This window comes from Rhinatrema bivittatum, chromosome 2 (genome assembly GCF_901001135.1).
Source record: "Rhinatrema bivittatum chromosome 2, aRhiBiv1.1, whole genome shotgun sequence".
NCBI lineage: Eukaryota > Metazoa > Chordata > Amphibia > Gymnophiona > Rhinatrematidae > Rhinatrema > Rhinatrema bivittatum.
In genome coordinates, this window is record NC_042616.1 from 333,189,392 (window position 1) to 333,215,641 (window position 26,250).

Sequence of the window (26,250 nt, forward strand, 5' to 3'; positions counted from 1 at the left end):
ATATATTGGCAGGTTCAATTTAAAATTTACTCTGTGTACTGTGTACAATTCTGGTTGCCGCATCTCAAAAAAGATATAGTTGCGATGGAGAAGGTACAGAGAAGGGTGACCAAAATGATAAAGGGAATTGAACAGCTCCCCTATGAGGAAAGGCTGAAGAGGTTAGGGCTGTTCAGCTTGGAGAAGAGATGGCTGAGGGGGGATATGATAGAGGTCTTTAAGATCATGAGAGGTCTTGAATGAGTAGATGTGAATCAGTTATTTACACTTTCGGATAACAGAAGGACCAGGGGCATCCCATGAAGTTAGCAAGTAGCACATTTAAGACTAATTGGAGAAAATTCTTTTTCACTCAACGCACAAATAAGCTATGGAATTTGTTGCCAGAGGATGTGGTTAGTCCAGTTAGTGTAGCTGGGTTCAAAAAAAGTTTGGATAAGTTCTTGGAGAAGTCCATTAATTGCTATTAATCAAGTTTACTTAGGTAATAGCCACTGCTATTAATAGCATCTATAGCATGGGATCTTCTTGGTATTTGGGTACTTGCCAGGTTCTTGTGGCCTGGTTTGGCCTCTGTTGGAAACAGGATGCTGGTCTTGATGGACCCTTGGCCTGACCCTACATGGCAATTTCTTATGTTCTTATGTAGCTTCCTGTGAGGAGGTAGAGAAGGCAGATGATACCCACATGGCTGATATTAAATATAACAAAGGAGAAAACTAACTCCAAGTCTGAACTGTCATCCTCTTCACCTTATGATGATATCAGGCCTTCTTTAGGTATTTCATCTGGCTTATCTCTGTCTAGGACTTTGTATCAATTTGGTTAATGTCCTTTGCCCCTTGTTTGGAGACTTGAGGTGTTCTTGCCACTGTGGATTTGCTGCTTTTCACTTTTCATGGTTCTTTTGGGGTCTTCAATCCACTTTTTCTTCTGCTTTGACCTTCTGTCTCCCTCTTGGGGTATTTCCTGCCATTTTGGTGCTTTGTTCTCCCTTCATGGTGTCTTGCGCTCTTCACGCCAAACTTGGTGACACTTTGCTTCTGTTGTACTGCCTTGGAAGGTTCATGCCACTGTTCTTAGTGCCTTGAGTTCCTCTTTAGATCCTTAGGGTATTCTGGCTTCTCTTAATGTCACTTGGCTCCTCTCATAGTACCTTGGAGAACTCCTGCCACTGCTGGAACTGTTTTGCCCCATTATGGGTTGTTGGGTGATTCATGCCACCTTTGGTGCCATATTGACATAGTCTTATACCCTTCTGATGATATCTACCCAAATTTCATAAGAAATCATTAGAAAACCCCAATTTGTGCGTCCAAAATAAGCTACATTGCCTCCCCCATTAATGGGAAACAAATGAATGAATACAATGAAATAAAATAGAATTTTTTGGTCTGAAACAAACCAAACAAATGATTGTGACCTACACAATAAATAAACAAATGGAATTGAAATTTTTGCCTTTGCTCATTTCCATCATTAAGTATCATACATTCTAACTTTCTAATCTTATTTTTTAGACTTCTTGCTTTCGCATACAGACATTTTTAAGTATGTTTTTATTTGTAATCACAGTCTGCTTACTAGCAAATGATACAGACAGTTTGAAGTCATTCATAGCTGTGTGCTCTTTATTTAAATCTTACTACTGTTATTTCAACCTTTACTACAATGCGGTAATTACTTTTGTATTGGAGACAACCAAGGCATATAAACTTCTAAGAATGTTTTATTTTTTAGGTGGCAGACTTCTTAAAGATGAGAAGAGGACAGTGATTGCAGAAGTAGAAGAAAAAGATGGAGACAAATTCCTTGTTTAACTTTTGTTCTTTGAATTATTGATTATTGTAAATGATCTAGGACAGTTCACGATGTCTTAAAAACAATGTTTTTTTGCATGCTTTGCTTACAAACAAATCCAAATACAGTAGCATAATTTCTGCAAGTATGTAGTCATTTAGCTGTCAAAAACTGGAAAATCTTTCTTGTATTATACGGTATACAGAACCGATAGTCTTATTAAAATTTAAGATGGTGTAGAAAGAAAGAACCCTTTTAGTGTTCTGCCTTTGACATAACAAATACACTAGTGATGGTGAAGAGCACCTTATTAGGATTAGAAGAAAAGGCAGCATATTTTATTGGAATTAGAGTAGGATCAAGGCCCAAAGAAGCTTCTTTGGGCCTTGATCCTACTCTAATTCCAGTTTAGAAACAACAAGAGCAACTATGGCCCATTAAAATCAGCCTATGAATATAAGGTGCTATCAATGGTAGAATTATAATTCATCGCCAGCTGAAATCATGTAGGCATGTAGCACATAATGAAAGCATGTGTCGTGCAGAGAATAAATGAAATGATAAGAAAACATGATGTTGATTTGCATTCACCTGTGATAACCCATTAATTGCAGTGGAGCTATGTAAAGGTTGACTGGCTAGAAATAAATAATCACATCCATAAAATTCATTAACATTGATAACCTGCATGATCAAAGGTTCCAAATGCTGAATTTAGCGTTTTTATGTTTGCCTGTCTAACCATTGTCATCAAGTATCTGTATTTTCACCTCTTTGAAGTGCCGAAAGGAATAAAATAAAAAATAAAAATATTTGTTTTTAAAAATTACAGAAAATATATTATCGCAGCCAGAAACTTGTGAGCCTATCTCCAGTATATGAGATGAGGTTTTGTTTTTAGAAAAACAGTGATTAATAATATGCAAACAGTAAAAATAGTTTTGCAAATGTTCCGCAAAACTTAAAAATTTGCTAGGCTATCTATTGACTTTCATAGGAGAATCTCTTTCTACAAATTATAAAGTGATAGAATTTATCAGTTCTGCTGTATTTTGTCAAATTTAAAAAATATATAGTTATAAAAGGAAAGTTCATGAATGCTGCCAAAGAGCTGATTTTCACAGATTTTCACCAATTTGATCTAAATATTTCCCATTAAAACCTACTGGATAAAATGTCAGAATCTGGCATTTTCCAATAATCTCTCTGAATTTCCAATAATTTCTCTGAATAGCGAAGTTAGCCAGATTAACGTTGGAGGTGTATTCAATAGTGCAGCCACACTAGTGAATATAGCTGGCTATCTTAGAGTCAACCAACTAACTCTGAATATCGGAGTTAGCTGGATAACTTAGCTAAATAACTCAATCCCTCCCAGTACACCCTAGAATGCTCCTAACTTATAGGGTCAGTTATCAAAATGCTATAAGGCATTTTCGCATGCGATAAGGGCTTATCGCATGCGAAAACCGCCGTTAACGCATGCGATAGCACCATAACATATGGTGCGATGCTAATCTGAAAAAGAGGAGGAGTTAGGATTTACTGTTTTGTGAAGCCCTATCGCACGGCTTTAATGCTGATTTTAGCTACACCTTTTTCAGTAGCCTTAAGCTGTGTGTTAAGGCTTTATTGCATTTTGCAATGTGTTCTCAAATGCCTGTTTAGTGCTCCTGGAGCACCAGCCAAGCCCTGTCAGAGAGAGAGACTAGCCATAATGCCCCTCAACCTAGCTTGATGGACTCTCTACCTGGGTAACATCACGTTTGATTGAGAGAACATTGCACATATCTCATCTCTGGGTGAGTTTCCTCACTCCGAGGGTCATCAAATCTTCACAAGAGAGCACTGTTCTGTTCGTACGTCTCCCTTTGGATGTCAAAGTGGCCCCTAACCCCTACACTAATATCTAAACCTCACCTCGAGCTATTAGGTGGGCCTCCCATAGAGATATAAATACCTATCTAGTATTACAGCATTATGTCTCTCTCTCGCTCACATACACACACACGCACACACAATTTGTAGTAACATAGATATTAGCATAAACCTCCTATTACCATAAAACACACCCCCTTTTCTATCACATCCAGTATTTAGTGCATTTTGATAAATCCAGGCCTTAGCCAGCTAGAATTTATCTGGATAAGTGCCAAAATATTAATTTAGCCAACTAGCTTCTGAGTTAGCCAGCTAAATGCTTTTGAATATGGACCTCTAATCTTTGCTTGTATAATCATATTTTCACACATTTCTATTCCTGCTATGATTAAAAAATTAAAAGTATAACCTCAGCCCAAAAAATGTGCTTAAGTTTCTCAATTGTTGGTGAATATTTTATGGTACTGACAATAGGGGGAAGTTAAATAATACATTACTTTCTTTCCTTTATCCTTCTTTCTCTTTTCTTCCTCCCCAGCTCCCATCTGGCATTTCTCTTTCCTTCACTTTGCTTTTCATTGCATTCCCTTTCAATCTGACTTTAGAGAAGGCTATGGAGGCAACACATTTGAACAATGCTCGGCCAGATAAAACAAACTCTACTCAAGTCACAACAGAGGCAACAGGGTTCTTTATTTCTCAAGGAATAGCGCAAGGCTCATCTTTCCATGGGCAGGGAATATTTTATTCTGAAAATTTTGCATACTGGCTTTTCCTCCATAAGACGTTTTTTCAACAGCGATTGAAAATTATACCATATGTAATCCCTGGGCTGATAGTCCCAGACAAAGGTCGCAGGAACCATGCCTCAAACTATTTGAGTGTTCATGATTCCCTGAGCTGGAGGAAGAATTTCCTTCCAAGCCTTGTGCTTTGCTTTCAGGAAATTCCAAGATAAAGTCAATTGTAAGCCTCACTAATGATCATAGCAGCAATAATCACTCAGGAAGTATTGGATGGTTTCCACATAACTTTATTGATGAATGGTAAAACTGACGAAAGTTCTTTACAGCTTTATTTATTTTAATATACAATAAAAGGGTTCAAACTAAGAGGGTCATTTATGAAAGTGCATTAGGGTGTTAATGCGGGCGGTAGGGCTCTAACACACATGAAAACGCCCTAACCCATGTGATAAACACCACATCATAAAACGTGTATGCATATTTGAAAAAGTGGGAGGAGTTTGGGTGGAGTACATGGAAATGACAGCAGGTTAATGTTGTGCGCGATAACGTAACGCACACTATCACAGGATTTAACACCAGAAATAACTACACCTCAAAACAGGATTTATCGCAAATCCAGTTTCAGAGGGGAGAGGGCAAGGGAGAGGAGGGAAGGGAAGGGGAGGTGAGCGGAGGAGAGAGAGAAAGAAAAGGAGATGATAGCCAGAGACAAGGAAGTGCCTCCGAGAAGCAGGTACCCAGAGGGTCTCTCACCAGAGTAGGAGCTGGAACGGAAGTCCATAGTGTGAGGTGTGGAATCAGCAATGAGGGAACTCGTTGCCAAGTCATCTGTGGTCAGGTTCGGTTGGCTTAAGTATCCGGGAGTGGAGACGTCATCAGCGGGGGACGCCCCTGCGGTTCCCACCATGCAGTGCTTAACGTGACCTGTACGTGTGCGTGCATGCCTATGTGATCCCGGAGTCAAGATGGCGTCGGCAGCGCCAACGCTGTCCTGGGAACATCAGGGGAGTTGGCGGTAGCTGGTGGAGGCCGCCACTTTCTCCAGTAGAGTCACTGAAGAGGGAAGAAACGTGAGCAGAAGTGGTCGCAGCCGTCTGCGACCGATGGGCATAACAAACTAGAGATGTGAATCGGAACCAGAAACGGTTCAGATTCAGGTTCCGATTCACATCGTGGTTTTTTTTTTTCGTCCGGCCCAATCGCGGTTTTGTTTATCGGCTGTGCCCGAGCCGATAAACAAAAAACCCACCCCGACCCTTTAAAACGAATCCCTTAGCTTCCCCCACCCTCCCGACCCCCCCAAAAACATTTTACAGGTACCTGGTCATCTAGTGGGGGTCCCGGGAGCGATCTCCTGCTCTCGGGCCGTCGGCTGCCACTAATAAAATTGGCGCCGATGGCCTTTGCCCTTACCATGTGACAGGGTATCCATGCCATTGGCTGGCCCCTGTCACATGGAGGAAGCACTGGATGGCCGGCGCCATCTTTAAAAATGGCGTGGGCCATCCAGTGCTCCTACCATGTGACAGGGGCGGTCAATGGCACGGATACCCTGTCACAAGGTAAGGGCAAAATTCCATCGGCGCCATTTTGATTAGTGGCAGCCGACGGCCCGGGAGTGGGAGATCGCTCCCGGGACCCCCACTGGACCACCAGGTACCTGTAAAAAGTTGTTGGGGGGGTTGGGAGGGTGGGGGAAGCTAAGGGATTAGTTTTAAAGGGTCGGGGTGGGTTTAGGGGTTATTTTTGTGTGCCGTTTTTCCCGCCCTCCCCCAAAACGATAAGAGAACCCCCACGAACAATATTGTGGGGTTTTCCTATCATTTTGGGGGAGCCCCCGATTTCTGACGATTTTGAAAATATCAACAACACAAATCTGCAATGAGACACAAATATTGTGATCCAGCACTGTCTCTCTGCTTTGATTTCCTCTCTTGTGTGACAGGCTGTTGATGATGGGCTGGCACAATGAGACTATAAAATCTGCCACAGCAAAACACTTTACCAAGAACACAGAGAGAGCTCAGAGCTATGCTTTCACGCAGGCCAGGTTGCCAGGCTCTCATGAAAGAACAAGCACTTTTTTCTAGCGATGAGCTTCTTTTTTCTGGCTCAGGTTGGGTTTCAGTTCGGGTGCTTCGTGGGAAAACTCATTTTCCCATGGATCGTTTTCGGCAAAAACAAAGCTGGAACTACAACCCGAACCCAGAAAAACGAATTAAATAAAAAAAAATCTGAATTGGAAAAAAAACCACCCCAACACTTCACATTTACTGTATTACACCCCCCCCCCCCCAACACCCACCATCCCGATCCCTCCCCTAGACTTACTAAAAGCCCTGGTGGTCCAGTGGGGTCCCACGAGCAATCTCTCCCTCCGGGCCATCAGGCTGTCGGGATTGCTATGAATCAAAATGGCGCTGATGGCCCTTTGCCCTTACAATGTCACAGGGGCACCGGTGCCATTGGTCGGCCCCTGTCACATGGAAGGAGCAATGGACGGCCGGCGCCATCTTGTGCAGTCCCCCCCGAGACTTGGCAGTCCCCCCCAAGACTTGCCAAAAGTCCTGGTGGTCCAGCGGGGGTCCCAGAGCGATCTCCTGCACTCGGGCCGTTGGCTGCCAGTATTCATAATGGTGCCAATAGCCTTTGCCCTATGTCACAGGGGCTACCGGTGCCATTGGTCAGCCCCTGCTCCTTCCATGTGACAGGGGCCAGCCAATGGCATGGATACCCTGTCACATGGTAAGGGCAAAGGGCCATTGGCGCCATTTTTATTAGTGGCAGCTGACGGCCCGAGAGTGGGAGATCGCTCCCGGGACCACCACCTGACCACCAGGTAATTTTAAAATGTTTTGGGGGGGATTGGGAGGGTGGGGAAGCTAAGGGGGCAGTTTTAAAGGGTCAGGGTGGGTTTTTTGTTTATCAGCTCGGGCGCAGCCAATAAAAAAAACCCGATGGGACCGAATGAAAAAATATCCACGATGTGAATTGGAACCGGAATCGGAACCGATTCCGGTTCCGATTCACATCTCTAATATATATATATATATATATATATATATATATATATATATATATGCAATTTATACCCGATGGGTCGGATTTTTAAAAGGTTACGCACGTAAATGGGTTTTCGCGTGCCGGGCCGATTTTCAAAAGGCCCGGCAACGAGCATAAAGCCCCAGGACGCATGTAAGTCCTGGACTTGCAAAAAGGGGCAGGGAAGGGGTGGGAAGGAGCGTTCCAGGGAGCAGGGTGGGGTCAGAGTCTCCCGGTACAGCAGCCATTTGCCCCAGGGCTGAAGTAAGTTTTACAACAAAAAAAAAAAGGTAGGGGGGAAAGGGCGGGGGAGGTAGGAGAAGGGAAGGCGGGATAGGCCCCTGTCACATGGTAGGAGCACTGGATGGCCCGCATCATTTTTAAAGATGGCGCCAGTCGTCCTTTGCTTTTACCATGTGACAGGGGCCGGCCAATGGCACGGATACCCTGTCACATACTAAGGGCAAAGGGCCATCGGCACCATTTTCTTTACTGGCAGCCGACGGCCCGAGAGCGGGAGAACACTCCCGGGACACCCACTGGATCACCAGATATTTAAAAATATTTTGGGGGGGTTGGAGGGGTCCAGAGGTTGGGGGGATACTAAAGAACTAATTTTAAAGGGTCGGGCTGTGTTTTTGGGTTATCGGCTCGGCCCAGCCGATAAAAAAAAACCCAATGATTGGACCGCGGGAAAAATAATTTCACGATAGTCCACAAATCCGAAACCGAAACCGATTCCGGTTCCGATTCACATCTCTAGTTTTTAGTGTACATTTGGCCTCATAAAATCCCATTTTTTCTGTTCACACCATGCTGGAAACTTTCTGCCAGTGAATCTGAACAAAGCAAAAGCATGTTCTTCAACATAAACTCATCTTTGGCCAACTTAGACAGTGGAAAAGCCCGTGGAGACTGAGATATGGTAATGTTTAATGTTTCTTAACATGTGTTGAAATTGGATTTTGCCAGCTAAAAGACATGGCCCCCAAACGGTCATTACATTAGATCTACAGGAGTGGGAAGAGGAAGAGCAACCTTCATGTGCCATGGCTGCATCTTACAGAGAATTAATTGTAAATCAGTATTTCAGCTGGGTCGAAGACAAATGTGAAGTTGTGTGAAGTGGAAGTTCTGTCCTTTGATAACTGGCTTGCTTGTGAAAGGAACGCTGTACATTTTTTAGCCTTGCAGGTTTTCATGTGTTTCCCATGCATTGTGTTGTTCAGGTCATGGAGCATTGTGAGGGAGGTGAGCATCATCTTCCACATTCCTTTACCTTTCCATTGCACTGCTTGCTTAGTTTATGTATATTTTATTTTATTTTACATAATGCCATTCTGAACTGTCAGGAGGAATGGAATGGAAATTGGAGCTCCAGAGCTGGGGAAAAAAAAAAGTCATACGCTGTTCCTGAAGGAAACATTTCCCCATAATGTACAATGCCACAAATAAGACAATGAGAACAAGACAGAGTGTGGAAAAAGAATGACATATTTTATTAAACATTATTTTATTATGCAGGCATGTGAGCCTATATATATGTTAGTTATATTCTGCAAGCACTCTGCATACTGGCAAAGAAATAGTGTGGGTCATATATATTGTGTTGAAGCTGATAATATATTTTGTGAATAGAAGTATGGTCATCCTTAAAAGGCACCTAAATGATGTTTATTCAATGTTTTTAAGACATTCAGAGCTTTTGCGATTTTTTTCAAGGGATATGATCATTTTTCCTTGTCAATCTCTGCTTATATATCTGCTGTTTTTAAATTTTCTTAAGTCTAGAATTCAGGTGAACTGAGCCCATAATGCATTGGAAAATCAAGCTTATGGGACAATTAACAACTTCTTTGGGACCACAGAAGTTAAAATGTGTTATTAATGTGCTTTTATTTTTGAAATAGGAAAGTATTTAATATGTTTTGTCATGCCTACTTCTTTTATATTTTAATCTTGTTTCTTTTTCCCCAACATTATAGTAAAAGTCAACATTAGATCAGTCACATTGTTCCATGTCATATACAGTAAAAGTTATTATTGATGATAACACTTGTCTTCTGGGACCCAGACTGAGTCTATTATTTCAGTGCAGAAATGTCATCAAATGACCTTTAATTACTTCTACCACTGAGCTAGATTTGAGGCAGTATTCAGAGGTAAAAGGTACAGTATTCTTTGTGCTGACCCTCTGAATCAACCAACCTTATGTTCAGAATTTTAAAAAGTTCTGATTTATAATCTATGAATTCTGAAGAATTCATGTGTGATAATGAAAATGTTCCTAGCCTCCTTGAGGTCTCTTGGTAATATGAAAAGAATATACTCACAAAAAGAAAATGCAGTCAAATGTATTTTTTTGTAAATTTGAAAGATCCATGTAGTTCAAACTCATAAAAAATTTGACTAACTAGGGTTTGCCTATTGGGCTTTTTGATATAGGGGTAGATTTTCAAACTAGCGCGAACAGCCTACTTTTGTTTGCGCTCCAGGCGCAAACAAAAGTACGCTGGATTTTAGTAGATACGCGCATAGTCGCGCGTATCGGCTAAAATCCTGGATCGGCGCGCGCAAGGCTATCGATTTCGTATAGCCTGCGCGCGCCGAGCCGCGCAGCCTACCCCCGTTCCCTCCTAGGCCGCTCCGAAATCGGAGCGGCCTAGAAGGGAACTTTCCTTTGCCCTCCCCTCACCTTCCCCTCCCTTCCCCTACCTAACCCACCCGCCCGGCCCTGTCTAAACCCCGATCCTACCTTTGTCGGGGGATTTACGCCTCCCAGAGGGAGGCGTAAATCCCCGCGCGCGAGCGGGACCCCTGCGCGCCGGGCCGCGACCTGGGGGCGGGTACGGAGGGCGAGGCTACGCCCCCGGACCGCCCCGGGGCATAGCCACGCCCCCATACCCGCCCCCAAAACGCTGCCGGCACGCCCCCGAAACGCCGCGCAATCCGGCCCCGCCCCCCGACACGCCTCCCGACACGCCCACTCCGAAAACCCCGGGACTTACGCGAGTCCCGGGGTTGTGCGCGCGCCGGTGAGCCTATGTAAAATAGGCTCACCGGCGCGCAGGGCCCTGCTCGCGTAAATCCGCCCGGTTTTGGGCGGATTTAGGCGAGCAGGGCTCTGAAAATCTACCCCATAATGTCTTTTGTTTCATTTTTCAGCTCTCTGTGATTAAAGTATTATGTACCCCACAAGCCTTTATTTCCTATAATAAACATGCTGTAGCAGGGGATCTCAGTAAGTTCTAAAGACAGGTCTGGTTTTTGGGATATTCACAATGAATATTCATTGGATACATTCGGTTCTCTAAACCAAGGATAATTTGCTTCGCTTGGTTACTTTGAAACACTCTGCAGCAGTTCTTCTCTTTCATTCTCTCCGAATACAATCATATTCATCATAAGAACATAAGAGATGCCATGCTGGGTCAGATCAAGGTCCATTTATCCCAGCAAGGCCCAGAAGATCCCAGAAAGTAATCTATTTTTTGTTACTTACTCTCAGAGATAGCAACAGCTATTTCTAGTCTACCTGGCTAATAACATTTTATGGACCTTTCCTCCAGGAATTTGACAAAACCCTCTTTTAAACTCCAACATACTAGTCGCCTTGCCTACAAGCTCTGGCAACAGATTCCACAGCTTAATTGTGCACTGAGTGAAAAAGTACTTTCTGTGATTTGTTTTCAATCTGCTGGTTGCAAGCTTAATGGATTATCCTCTTGTTTGAATAGTATTTGAAAAGGTAAACAATTGTCCATTATTTACCCATTCTGTCACTCTTGATTTTATAAACTCCTATCATGACCCCTCTCAGCCATCTCTTTCCAAGCTGAAGAGCTATAAATTGTATAGCCTCTGATTATGGGGAGCCATTTCATCCCCTTTATCATTTTTTTTTTTTTTTGCCATCTTCTGCACCTTTTCAAATTCCACTATATCTTTTTTGAGATGGGGTGACCAGAACTGCACTTATTACTCAAGGTACAGTTGCTACATTTTATTTTCCACTCCTTTTCAGATCATTCCTATTATACTATTTACTGTTTGATCACTGCCTCACACTAAGCTAATGATTTCAGCATATTGTCCACAAGGACTCCAAAGTGCTTTTCCTAGCTGGTGACTTCCAATATGGAACCCAACATTGCATACTTGGTAGTTAGGATAATTTTTCCATAAGTGCATCACTTAACATCTATTACATCTTCCATACACAAAGATTTGTTTTAGTTACTTAGAATTAACACCATGAAAGAACATTTCCAGTGTGGTTATGTGATGGTGGCCAAGAAAGCAAATAGAACGCAAGAAATTATTAGGAAAGAAATGGAGAAGAAAACAGAGAATATCATGATACATCTATACCACTTCATTGTGCGACTGCACCTTGATGTGGTGTGCAATTCAGGTCACCAAATCTCAAAAAAGATACAGCAGAATTGGAAAAGGAACAGAGAAGGGCGATCAAAATGATACAGGAGATGGAACAATTCTCCTAGGAGGAAAGGCTAAAGAGGTTAGATCTTTTCAACTTGGATGAGGAGAGATATGATAGACGTTTATAAAATAATGAGTTGAGTGCAATGAGTAATCTTGAATTGGTTGTTTATGTCACAACTAGTGGGGTTTAGGAATACCCCTTCAGAAGGGGTATTCCTAAACCCAGCCCCCTTCCCTACAGATTGAGCCTTTGGGTTCTGGAGGTCAGTAGGACTTTGGTACGCTGGCTGATCATCATGGTGAAAGCTGGGTTGGTCTTCTGCCTAGCCAGCCTCCTTCCCCGCAGGTTGAACCCTTGGGTTCTGGGAGTCAGTAGGACTTAGCTGGACAGGCTGGATAAGCTGATCAGGGCCAGGCAGACACAGGCTGGAGATAGTGAGGAGAGAGACTGGAACAGGCAATGTGTTGATGACTAGATATAGAAACAGGCAAGGAACTAAGGACTGAAAGCTAGAACAGGCAAGAAGTATGGACTGAGAAATAGGACAGGCAGGGATCAGAGGGCTGTGGACAGGATCCTGGGAATTGGACTGGCAGGGCACAACAAGATCAGACAAGACAGACTAGGGCAGGATTTAGACAAAGCAAGAACTAACTAAGATCACACAGAACATATAAGCCCAAAGGCAGCAAGACTTGGGGGTCTGAAGGCCACTGAGCAAGGGACCCTGGAGGGCAAGGTCAGGAATGGCCTAGATAGGCCACAGAGCAAGGAAAGGGGCAAGAAGGCCCTTAGGCCACAAGGAAAGGCAAGGCAAGAAGTGAGAAGGCCAGGAGGCCACAGAGCAAGAACAAGAAACAGATGCCAGGACAAAGAGCCAAGAATAACTCAATAAGTCAGTGAGGAGGTTCTGGCAAGGCAAGTTTAAATAGAGCTCGGGCTGGGTGTGCTGCAGGCAGGAAGGAAAAGCCTGACAAGTTCTGGAAGTCAAGCCTGTTGAGGACTCCTAGTGGAGAGAAGGCTGTACCACAGGCTGAGTCAGGTTGGTCCCTGAGAAGTGGGTCCGGTGGCTGAGGGCACAGTTCATTAGAGGCCTTTGCTTGTGAGGAGGTGTCATTGGAAGATGCAGCAGGGTAGGATGAAGCTGCCTAACAGGCAAAATCTTAACAGTTTTACTCTTTCAAAAAGTATAAAGACCAGGGGATATGCAATGAAGTTACTAAGCAGTACATTTAAAACAAATAAGAGGAAAGATTTTTTTACTCGGTCCATAATTAAGCTCTGGAACTCATTGCCAAAGGATGTGGTAAAAACTCTTAGTGTAACTGGGTTTAAAAAAAGATTTGGACAAGTTCCTGGAGGAAAAGTCCATAAATCATTATTAAGGAGGACTTGGGGAAATCTACTGCTTATCCTTAGGATAAGCATCATGGCATGTTTTTCTATCTTTGGGGATCCTGCCAGGTACTTGTGACCTGGATTGGACACAGTTGATGGTGGAAACAGGATACTGGGCTTGATGGAATTTTCATCTCATTCAATATGACAAATCTTATGTTTTTATGTCCCCAACATCCTCCTCAGTAAAGTTCAAGACAAGGAATTCATTCAGATTTACTGCTATTTCCTTATCCTCCCTGAGCACCTGTTTTAGCCCTTGCTTATCTAGTGGCCAAGCCAACTCTCTCAAAGCCTTTTTGCTTCCAATGTACTTTTAAAAGTTTTTATTATTAGTTTTTGACATTATGTCGAGCATCTTCTCAAATTCTCTCCTGGCCTGTTTTACTTCTGTTGCGCTTTCTATTTTCTTATGCTCCTCACATATGGCATACACCTCAGGTCCATTCTATGCAATTCTTGCTTTAGTATGTAATCTATTGGAACACGCTCCCTTTCCTCATTTTCCACCTAACTCTTACTGTCTCAGTCTATACTAATACCACCTAAAAACGTCTTGGTGTTAACTGAGCCACCTTATAGCTTGTCCTTATGGGGTTTGCCTATGAAAAGCTATATGCCCAATTTCTCGTTTGTTTTTTATATCTATATAATCTTTAATTAAGCTTGCCCTAGATTTATAAATCTGAGGATATGAGGAATGCTTTTCAAGCAAACATACATAGGTCAGTGAAACAGATGTAAAAGTACAACAAAAGAAGATACAATTCTGCATTGCATTGTCATAAAAAAATAACAACCAGGGGAGTCATGTTCAGTAGGGTGGGTATTTAGCAGGCTAAACATCCCATTGAATATACTTGACTAGAGTTATCTGGGTAAATGTAGCCAAATAACTAAGAAACCTGACCAGCTATATTTGAATATAGCCATTTTTAGTTATCCAGCCTTGTGTGGCTGGTTAACTAGCTACGTATCCAGATATCATCAAAAGATATCCAGATAAGTAGCTCTGTCAATAAAAAAATAGAAGACAAAGAAAAAGCCTGTGGCCCAATTACCCCTACCCACAAAGCTAAAGATAGGCTTCCTTAGGCCATGCTCCCCCCTCCCCTATGCTTGTAAATTTGTAAAAATGTGCTGGGGTCTGCTGCCCCACCCAAGCCTTTCCCTGGTTCTCTCTATAATAAAATCTATTGCTGCTGACAGGTCCTCCCCCCCCCCCACCTCTCCGCAGTTTAAATGTCAAGCAACACCCCATCTACCCCGGACCCTTCCCTCCATCTCTCTAAATCCACAAAATCACTGCGAAGAATGGGATCAGTTATCAGCTGCCTGTGATCTCCAGCACAGCCTCTGCATACACTGTGCTGGAAGCATAAACTGCACAAGGCACTGGATATTTAAACTGCAAGGCGGTGTGAGGGAAGGGCTTGGCTGCAGTAATGGTTTTTATTATAGAGAGAACCAGGGAGAGAGCCTGGGTAAGGGCAGTGGACCCTGGCCAGCACATTTTTACAAATTTACAAGGGGATTGAGGATAGGGGAAGCATGGCCCAATAGGGCCTATCTTTAAATTTGTGGACAAGGTGTAAATAGGGCCACAGCTCTATACTTTTTCTTTTCTTTTTTTGACAGCAGTACTTATCCAGATATCTTTTGAAGATATCCGGATAAGCAGCTAGTTATCTGGCCACACAATGCTGAATAAATTTAGATTTGCTCTGAAGAGGGTCTAAACGTATCTGACTAACGTAGATGGATACATCTGAAATTCGGCTAAGGTAGGTGGATAAGTAAACATCTCCCCGGAATGCCCCTTTTTTATAAAATGAAATATAGTATGATAAGTGCTGAATATGCCTAATTTGCCATTTAGATGAATACCTTTTGAGTTAGCCATCTAAATTACTTTTGAATATGGACTTCAATATGTCTAAAATAAAGTACACATTACTCTGGAGGAAATTATCAAATACTCACAGGTAGCTGGTAAGTCCACATGCGCATAATTTCCATTTGCTCAAGGTAAAAGCTACCCACAGGGATCTGCACCTGCTTTTTCATTTAGTTGGCCCAACATCCTTTCCCTTCGTATGGGCCAGATTGGGCTTGCAGAGGCCATTTGCATTTTTTTTTAATCTTTGACAGTGGCCAAAAGGCTAGCAGAGGTTCTCCAGCCTCACCAGTGGAAGAAGAAATGCCCAGGTGAGTGAATGAAGGGAAGGAAGAACAAGGAAGAGACTGAAGGGGTTGAGAAAGGGAAGAGAACAGAGTGGAGCAGGTTGAAAGGAGCATGGATGAGTGAGACAGAAGGGTATGAATGAAGTGATGAGAGAGGGGGAGAGAAGGAGAGAAGGGGGGAAAGAAGGGGAGAGAAGTAGTGGGGTGCATAAAAAGATGAGGGGTGAAAGAAGGAAGGGAAAGAAGGGAGTAGGCTAAGAGGAAAGTGGGATGAGTGAAAAGGAAGAGAGTAATTGAGGGAGTGGTGTGAAAGGGGAGGAGGAAATGAGTGAATTAAGTGAAGGGAGGGGAGGGATGAGAGTGAAAGGGTGCACCACACACATATGCACAGACACCTCAGGAGGGCAGATGCAGGAGAAGGGAAAGCTAGGGACCAGGGTTCTCGAGGATGTGGCAGGGTTGCCAACTTCCAAGAAATTTAGAAATAATATTACTGGCATGTTATCTTCCATACTACTGGGAACCTTGTTTCTCCTTTTCCTTGTATTTCAAATCATCCAAAGAACCAGATATTCCCCGCTCCACCTCCCAATCGGAAAATGTGGACACTCCCCAAACCCCCTGCTCAAGAAACACCAAGGTGGGGATCTCCCAAGCCACTTGATTTGAAATTCCCTATGTGACCCCTCCCTTGAAAGGTTTGTGGATCCTTGGTTTAAATTGTTTTAAAGCACCCACATTGTCCTTACATGAAGTGTTATTGGCAGCTGGAAGCACTCAGCAAAACTCTGGCCATGGTTAGGAGAGCTGTAGATCAGCATCCATGCATGATTTTATATTGTAAAGTCAATATGGCAAATGGTTGACAGCGATGTCAAATACTTTTCCTAACCTTTTAACAGCAGTACTTAGCCTGCATTGAGATAGACTCAGTTCTATTCCTTTATCGGTATAAATGCTTTCAGTAGCCTGAGTTCATAATATCAATATGCAGGAAACAGAATATCACAGTCAACAATAAGGCAGAAGGTGATCTACATTGCTTTGCTTTTCTTGATCCATCATTTCCTTAATTCAGTTGTGTCACTGCCAAAAGGATTTTGGAAGGATTTTTTAAGCTGAAAAAAAAAAGGAAAAGAAAATAAATTGGCTTAGTACAATGAACATGCAACAATCTAAAAAGTAATCTCAACTGGATTTTTTTGGCACAGAAATATTAAGTTGCAGAAAGAAAAAGAATAATAATTAGAGATGGGCCAAAAAATTACGACCAATGATGGATATCATAATCCTGATGTTTGTTCTAGGGCGGGGTTTGTTGCATAGCAATCACAGAGTATAGCAATCTAGCAAATATCTGGGACAGAAACAACAAACTTCTCAAAAAGTTCAGGAAGGTTGTCATATTTACTTCAGTCCTACTGAGCTGTCTTTTTATTATTACGATTAGCAATCGTGTTCCCATCAAACTCAGTTTATGATGCCCATGAACATGATTGCTGATCTCAGTTAGCTTGCCACTTCTGTTCAGAAATGAGATTTATATGATACTTTCCTACAGAAAGCACTGCAGAGTCTAATGTGCCTTACAATGTATTACTTCAAAATCCTTGCATACAGTCACCCCTGCATAGAAAGTCTGGCTACCAATTTCGGAACGTAATCTGTATGGCAATTTCGAAAGATTAATGAGTAGAAAGAGCAAAGTTATTATTATTAATCACATATAGTTAAGGAAACTGAGGCATTCAGAAAGAAAGCAACTGATGTGCAATAATGCACCGAAAACTGGAAAATAAATAGTGCACGCGATCCAGGGATTGACTTCCACAGCCCCAGCTTCCAGAGGCCCCGCACCCTTTGCAGTAGAAGAGGACTGGAAGCACGCGCCATTAGGCGCACGAATCTCAAACTCTTCAATTAACTGAGTGAAGATCAATTTAATGGTGGTTAAAAAGGATTGGTAAGTATAGGTTTTTGAAATCTTTGGACTTATAAAAGTTTGGTGAAAGGTGAAATAGAGAGATATATTATTTAGAATTTGTGGTGTCTGAGAGAATAAGCAAGCCAGTGATAGTTAATTCTAGTGTCTGTCTTTCCCACCCACTCAACCCTTGATTTTTAGGCAAGAGACACTTTCTCATTAAAAATCAATCAGGGTCTTATCTATTTTATTGAAAGTTTAATCATCCCCTTGTAGGACACTAGCTGATTAATTAGTAAATTCAAAACAGGGATCCGTACAATGTCATGACCACACATCAAGTCAAAAAGTGAAACCTGTTATTACACTGAATTTATATTTTGAAGATGGACAGCTAGGGAAGAATAACTCTTGTCCATTTCAGGGGATATATGACAGGGGTTGTTAAAAAATGTTCATTAGTTTTTAGAGATGTGAATTGTTTCCAGAATCGTTTCCGGAATTGTGTTCTTAGAACCGCAGGAAATCTTCGTTTCCCGCGTTTCTGAACACTTTTTTTTTCGGCTGTCCCGAGCCAAACCCCCTCCCCGACCCTTTCAATCTAATTATTTAGAATCCTTCACCCTCCCAACCCCCCCCCCCCAAACTTTCCTAAAGTACCTGGTGGTCCAGCGGGTGTCCCGGGAGCGATCTCCTGCTTCCAGGCTGTCTGCTGCCAGTGAACAAAATGGCGCCGATGGCCCTTTGCCCTTACCATGTGACAGGGGCTATCGGCGCCATTGGTTGGCCCCTGTCACATGGTAGGAGCATTGGGCGGCCGGCACCATCTTAAAAAATGGTGTGGGACATCCATTGCTCCTATCATGTGATAGGGGGCCGGCCAATGGCACCAATAGCCCCGTCACATGGTAAGGGCAAAGGGCCATTGGCTCCATTTTGATTAGTGGCAGATGACGGTGCAAGAGTGGGAGATCACTCCGGGGACCCCCGCCGGACCACCAGGTAGGAAAGTTTTTGGGGGGTCAGGAGGGTGGGGGATTCTAAATAATTAGATTTAAGGGATCGGGGAGGGTTTGGGGTTTTTTTTTCTGTGTGCCCTTTCTTCCCGCCCCCCCCAAAACGATAAGAAACCCACACGAAAATTTCGTGGGGTTTTCCTATCGCTTTCGGGGACCCCCCAATACCTGACGGATTAGAAAATATCATACTATATTTTCATCCATCAGAAAAATGATGCACATCCCTATTAGTTTTCTCGTATATGAAAGTGTTCACAATAGAAAAGGAGGAAGTTATGTTGTAGAGTATAATGTTCACTGTTTAATTTTATTATTTAATCTTACAACTGCTATTTTGATGGTGCTATTGAATGTTGTTATATAATTGTAATATTTAACCCTTTCTTTTCAGGTTCCCTGTTTTAGTTGCAGGATAGTTCATCATTTATTTATTTATTATACACTCTTCCAAGTGAAGAGCTCTGAGCGAATTACAAGTAAGAAACTAGAAGAAGATATATTTATTTGATAATATAACAAGGTTAATATATGAATAAGATAGGATTAGATTTTTTTCCATTTTGTGTCTATGGGGAAAATGCTTTTTATATAGGGCCCATAGACAGTTAAAGTGATAGAGGCAAGTTCTTCTACAAGTCAGACTGGGCGGCGCACTGATGAGAGCTTTATTTCAGTTTCAAGTCTGAACACTGATTCAAAGAGCGATACATTTAGTAGTTTTCTAAAAGCTAGCAGGCTTAGGGCTAGCTTGAGCTTAAAAGTGGCTGTGAGTTCCATAGGGTTGGAATTGATTCTGCAACGGTCTTCACTCTATTGCTTGTGAAGCACAGTTAGGTGGGCTAAAGGCATAGGGCTAGATTTTAAAAGTCCTGCGAGCGTAAATCCTGCCGGATTTATGCGCGCAGGGCACTCGCGCACCGGCGCGTACTTTTTTAAGATCTACCTCATAGAGTATAGAGAAAGAAAAGGCATATAAGGTGTGAGATAACAGCTGACGTAGAACAGTCTTTAAGGTTCTTAAAAGCCAACACCAGAATTTTGAACTTGGTGCAATACAGCATTGGAAGCCAGTGTACAGATTTTAGGAAAAGAGTGACCCTTTCAAATTTTCTCATTTCAGTATATTTTGAATTGTGGTGCTCTGAATGGGTTGCAAGTGCCAGTTGGGTGCATAGTGAGTTGCAGTAATGCAGGCAGGAAATCATGCATCCAGCAGGGATAGAGCCATCAAAGAAGGGACAGAAATGACATAGTTGGTGTAATTGAAAGAATGCTTATTTAGCTACTGCTAGGACTTGAGCTTCCATAGTGATCTTAAAATCCAGGTTGAATCTCAAATTATGAGGCTGTCCCTCAATGATCACCTTGGTGTTTAAGAAGCTGGGGTCTTTTTTTGTCTATCCTCTGTACTTCTATCTTTTGTGGATTTAATTTTAATTTGCTTACTGTAAGTGTAGCCAGCTGGAGTTCTTTCCCAGGCATTTATAATATAGAAACATAGAAATGATGGCAGAAAAGGACCAAATGGTCTATCCAGTCTGCCCACCAAGCTTATGGTAGTAACTGTTGGTCATACAAGCCACCTTTATAGTTATCAGTTTCCCAGACCGTCACAGTCTGGGCCCTTGTTGGTTGCTGTTTGAGTCCAATTCCCCATTACCACTTGTCACTGAAGGCAGAAAGCAATGCTGGAATTGTATCAACAGCATTAAGGTTTATTGGTTAAGGGTAGTAACCTCCATATCAGCAAGTTACTCCCAAGCTTATTTGTTTTCCCAGACTGTGCAATTCAATGTCCTTGTTGGTTGCTGTCTAAATCTAATTCCCTTTTCCTCTTTTCCTCCTGCCTTTGAAGCAGAGAGCAATCATGGAGTTGCATCAACAGCATAAAGGCTTATTGATTAAGGGTAGTAACTGCCATAGCAACAAGTTACCCCCATGCACTCTTTTCTTCATTCCCATCCTCTAGACCTAAGGGATCCATAGTGTTTATCCCATGCCCTTTGAAATATTTTATTGTTTTTGTCTTCACCACTTCCTCTGGAAGGGCATTCCAGGTATCCACCACCCTTTCTGTGAAGAAATATGTCCTGACATTATTCTGAGTCGTTCTCCCTGTAGTTTCATTTCATGACCCCTAGTTCTACTGATTTCTTTCCAACAGAAAAGTTTGCCAATGATTGTGCATCATTCAAACCTTTCAGGTATTTGAAGGTTGTATCATATCTCTCCCTCATCTCTTCTCCATTCAGGTTATCATTTAATCTGTTGGGGTCTGGGCCAAAAGGGAATGGTAGTTATGTATCATCTGTATTAGTAGAAGATGAACTAATAATCTTTAGATGTGTTGCCCTAGAGGAGCCATGTAAATATAAGAGGAGCAGCACAAGCCTGCCTTGTGCTGCGACTGTAACATGGGGGGAATCTGCGCACAACAGACAGGCATAGCTGCCGGACGGGAAGCGGAGCACCAATAGGAAGGATCCACAGGCTGTGCTTAGCAGCATTCGAAAAACGAACACTGATTGGAGACCAGCGGATGATGCTTACATCCCAAAGGTCAGAACCCTCAGACGCGGTGGGAGAGTAGGTGCCAGACTTCTTGTCCCTCCTGCTCACCCTTCTTGCATGGTGTTTGGGGTGTTGGGGATTTGTTGTATTGCTGTTAATTGTTGCAGATGAGGCAGTAAACCCGAGCCTAGGGGGTATTTTGAATGCTGCGGGGAGATGGTGGTGGGGGCGGGGGTGTGAACCTCGTGTAGTTGGGGGGGCTGCTACACGGGAGGACCGGAGAACTCCAGGGCTAAAGTTCCCGGTGGGAGCTTACTCTCGCTGGCTTGAGGCGGAGTAGGCGGGGAAGGAGTGTGTGTGTGTGTGTGGGGGGGGTTCATTTACCACTGGGGGCAAGGTGGTGGAGAATAGGAGGGAGGAAAGGGAGGAGGGGCAAGTTGGGACTGTTTAATATTTTCAAGTTGTAAGGGCTCGGGATATGTTGTGAGTTAATAAACTGCAACCTATTTAAATCCCAGTTAAATGCGTTGAGTGTTTTTTTTTTTTTTTGGGGGGGGGATGCAGGCATAAGTCGGGAGCAGTATTCCATCCCCTATGCTAAGAATAATGTTAGTGGTAAGGTAGATCCCTGCAGAACTCCACAGTGGAGAATATGAGGGTGTAATAATGCTGTCCACAGAGAAACAATCTAGGAGCAATTCTGGAGGAAGGAATTGAATTAGGTTAGCATTGAGCCTGTGAGCCCTAGGATCTCCAGGCAATGATTAAGACTTTGTAGTTAATGGTGTCAAATGCCATGGAAATGGCAAGGAGTACATACAGGGCTGCTTATCCACAATCCATGCACAATCAGAGTTCATCAACTATTCTTACTGGTGCCATGTTAATATTAAAATGAGACCTGAAACCTGACTGGAATGGGTCCAGACCATTTGTGATCTTCAGATGATTGGATATCTGTATTGGTACAGCTTTTTCAGTGATCTTGCCTAGCAATAGTAGATTCAGATTACAGTCCAGCTCCGTCTGGATGTGTATGTGATCTTCTCTGAGAAGTATGTTTCTATCTTGTTGTACTGTGCCTCAGACATCATGAAAGAGGATTGAAAGAAGGAAAGGGCTAGTAGCTTATTTACTGTCTGAGAAGCTCACTGGGTTAGTTGTTTGCTTAGTTAATAGCTTTTGAGAAGAGGGCTCTCTTTGCCTTGGTAATAACTCTGGTAGGATGCCTGATGTCGCCTGTAGTTATTTCTGTCAAATTGTAGAGCTGATTTCCACTATATTCATTTCAACCTTCTTACAAATAGTTGAGAGCTTTCATAACCTAATCTGTCCCACCATGACAGTTAAGTACTCCTGGAGATTGGGACATTTCCTTTGACAGTAGCAGTTTTCTATAAGCATTTTTGAGGACTGAGACCTCTGCAGAGCCCATTCTGGGCAGTAGAGGGTCAACCTGATGAAATAAACTGCTGGAAAGGTAAAGATCTGCTACATTTTAATCTTAAAACATATTTTATCTGTACTGTTGGATTTTTGCTATCTAACCCCTAATTTCATGGTACCTTGTTTCAATTGCAGGATAGTTGAGGGCTTTCAGAATCTAATCTGCCCCATTTTAATTATTTAATATAAAATTGTTCATATTTTTCCCTATTCATCTTCTCACACCCACCACTCGCTCTGCATTTATTATATGGATTGTTTCTAGTGCAAATATTTTCCAGCTAATTGATCTAGTTAGGTAGTTGTCCCTGCCTTCAATCAGAATCTTCACTGTACTAACTCTGACTTCAATCTTCTCCACAGTTCTGCCCAAATTCTCAATTTAATTCCACATACCTTAATGCTCCACAGTTTTACCTAAGGCCTCCTATTAATTTTTTGTTGTGTGTCCTGTCTGTTTGTCTTGACTAGATTGTAAGCTCCAAGAAGTAGAGGCTGCCCATTAGGTGTCTCTGTACAGCATTGCATGCAGCTGTATGAACTATAAATCATGATAAGAATAATAAGAATAATATTTATTTAAAGGCTGTGTTAAGGAAGATGTTAGTAAAAGTCATGGGGCATTCTGGGAAAATAATAAAGAAGTTCCTTGTTCAGACTGTATGACCGATTCTCTCTGGGAAGGGCCCTAGTTATACCTATATAACCAGTACGTAACTATCTATAACGTGACATAGCAGAGCTTCACAAAATTAAACATTATCCTAAACCAGTGCTATATTGGCATATCTATCCATGAAGCTGAATAGGCTATTTTTCAATTTCTTTTTAAGAGTTAGAACTAGATTCCAGTTGATATATTGGTCCTGTCCTGTACAAAAATTGAGTCTTTCTACATTGTGATACCTTTGTAAAGGAAGACATTTTCAAACTGCTCGCACTGCTGCAAAGTCTGCAGGTATCCTTTATCCACAGTCTTTGCAGCTAAAAGTATATGCTCACTTTTATTTTGACAATTACCCCAGGAAAAATTACTTTCAGAGATTTTCACCTGCTTTTTCTGTTGATTCATTTTTTTCCCCAACTAAAACTGCAAGCATGGTTTTGAAGATCTAAAACTTTGCATGCAGTTTTTCTCCCTCACCCTGGGAATGCCTACACTGCAATACCAATGAAAGTAGGCAGCTTGTGCAACTATGCATGTATTCATCTCACATTTAGAGTGGGCAATTTTAAGACAGCCGATTTATATGGGTAAAATGCTTTTGTTTTTTCTGTCCTGCAGAAATTTGCTTGAAAATCACCCTCCCCATGAGCAACTAAGAAAATCTATGCAGTGCATGACCTTTCAAGTCCACATTGATCTCCTTTCTTAAGATAGATTTTAAGGATTACAATCACATTTTTCAAATGGCTTTAGATTGATATTACTCCAACAATGACTTTTTATAGAACATCCTGTAGTTTAGTTGCAATTATATAGTGGTTTTGGGAGGACATGGAGGAGAAATACCCCCCACACACACCTAAAATGTTCTAGGCTAGTGCGGAGTCAGCTCCTATTCTGCCCCCCCTCCCCCCACCACCACCAGTCCCTAGACCAGTGATGGCAAACCTTTGTCACCTTTGACATGCGTGTCTAAGTTTTGCCATCACTGCCCTAGACATTGCCCCCTCCAAACTAAGCAGACAAACTAGGCCTGTGGTTGCAATAGAGCCTTACTCTCCCTGTCCAAATACAGTACTGTAGAATCAGAAATTAGATAATAACTGGAATATGTTGTTCTTACATTCCTTAGAAAAGTGCTAAAGTCCATTTTCTGCTGTAGAAGACGAGGTTCTTGTATTTCCTTGCTGTCCATTGGTTTCTCCTTTTCTGAAGACACAGTGGCAGGGCATTCAGCTACTAAATGCGAGGCAGAGACTGGGGGCAGAGTCACATCTGAAGAAGCACCTGGATTTTGAGTCTTTTCTTCATCACTCCAATTATCAAAGTCAAGCTCGGAATACAGTTTTGACTGTTCTTCTAATAACTGTTCAAACTGCTGGACGGGAAAAAAAAAGAAGCAAAAAAATCCTTTTTGTAAAAAGATGACTGAACTTTTTAAACTTTTACTAACAGACAAATTCTGAAATTTAGGGCCTCATTTGCTAAGCATTTTTCCTATAGACACAGAGAGGCCGATGCAATAAAGTGTGCTCAGCCAAGCGCATTGTTTACCACGCAGTTGGATGCGGGTTGTGTAGGCACGTCCATATCCCCTTATGCAATAAAGGGATTAGCACCTCCACAATGTGCGTCTAACGTGCAGCGAAACTAATAGCGTTCATCACATGCAAATGCATTTTGATGAGGCTATTAGTTACCCAAAATTTTAAAAAAATATGCATCTAGTGGGGTAGATTTTAAAATCCCTGCGCGTCGGCGCGCCTATTTTGCATAGGCCGCCGGAGCGCGCAAAGCCCCGAGACGTGCGTAAGTCCCGGGGCTTCGTAAAAGGGGAGGGAGTGGGCGTGTCCGGGGGGTGTCGGCAGGCTGGGGGTGTGTCCAGGGGTGTGTCTGGGGGGGGTCAGGGGCGGTCTGGGGCGGGTCCGGGGACATGGTGACGGTTCGGGGGCAGGCCAGGAGGGCGGTCCTGAGTCGCCCGGCACTGCGGCCTGTGCCGGGGGATGCTGAGGCGGCGTGCACAAGTTACGCCTGCCTCAAACAGGCATAACTTGCACAACAAAGGTGTGGGGGGATTTAGGTAGGGCTGGGGGTGGGTTAGATAGGGGAAGGGGGGAAGGGGGGACGTGGGAGGGAACGGAGGCAGGCTGCGCAGCTCGGCGCGCGCAGGCTGCTGATTTTGCACAGCCTTGCATACGCCGACCCCGGATTTTATAAGATACGCACGGCTACGCGAGTATCTTATAAAATCCGGCGTACTTTTGTGTGCGCCGGTTGCGCGAACAAAAGTATGCGTGTGTGTACTTTTTAAAGATCTACCTCTATTTGCACATTTTTGTGCTCAGAAATTAACATCTGCCTAGAGCAGGTGTTAATTTCTGAGTTTTCCCAAAAGTTGTACAGAAAAGCGGTCAGGTTCGGGAAACAGATGCTCAGTTAACTAGCATCTGTTTTCCAAACCTGTGGCTGTGTGCCGGTTAGGAAAACAGATGCTGATAAATTCAGCGTCCATTTTCTTAACCTGCAGATGGCTGCGGATAGCCGGCCTCTCCCGAGTGCACACTGTAAGGAGGTGCTAGGGGTGCGCAATCGAAGGCAGCACCTCCTTGACAGCATGACCGCTAATTGGAATATAGTATGGCGTCCCCAGGAGAGGTGCCTGGGGGTGCATTAGGAAAGGGGGCGCTGAATACTCAGCGCCCCCTTTCTGCGCATTTTAATTGCATCGGCCCCAGAATGGGAGAAAAGCCTTAGTAAATCAAGTCCTAATCAAGTTAATAACTAAAGTAAGGTTTAAGCCAGGTCTTCCCAAACCTGTCCTGGGGACTCCACAGCCAGTCAGCTTTTCAGGATATCCACAATGAATATGCATGAGATAAATATGCATATACTAAGTCTCTGTGGTATGCAAATTTGCCTCATGCCTATTCATTATGGATATCCTGAAAATTCAACTGGCTGTAGGATCCCCAGGACAGGTTTGGGAAATCCTGGTGTAAGTAGAGTTACCTCATACGTTCATCCCTGTACTTCCCCTAAAAACAAAAACACAGCTCTTTTATATGTGTATGTCACTGCCTGCAAGGATGCCAACTGGCTTCAGATTTTCTGGACAGACTGATCCATTCCTGGTTTTTATCCTACTGCCTGCATGGTCTTTTCTCAGGGAAATTAGTAGGGAC

The 26,250-nt window shown here is 42.9% G+C and overlaps 1 protein-coding gene across 2 annotated transcripts in view; it reads right to left on the reverse strand.

The window, feature by feature from the left end:
• Positions 1–14,554: 14,554 nt before the first annotated feature.
• The window catches only part of ITPRID1 (ITPR interacting domain containing 1), a 156,621-nt gene continuing 144,925 nt past the window's right edge, over positions 14,555–26,250 (reverse strand). Inside the window, exons 8-9 of one of the 2 annotated variants that reach the window (XM_029589806.1) lie at positions 24,192–24,443; positions 14,555–16,619 (exon numbers count right to left, since the gene is read on the reverse strand). In XM_029589806.1, coding sequence (XP_029445666.1) covers positions 16,563–16,619; positions 24,192–24,443 — 309 coding nt within the window. In that variant the 3' untranslated portion in view covers positions 14,555–16,562. Of the gene's footprint in view, positions 16,620–24,191; positions 24,447–26,250 lie in introns of both variants that reach the window. The other variant, XM_029589805.1, reaches the window with a different exon arrangement.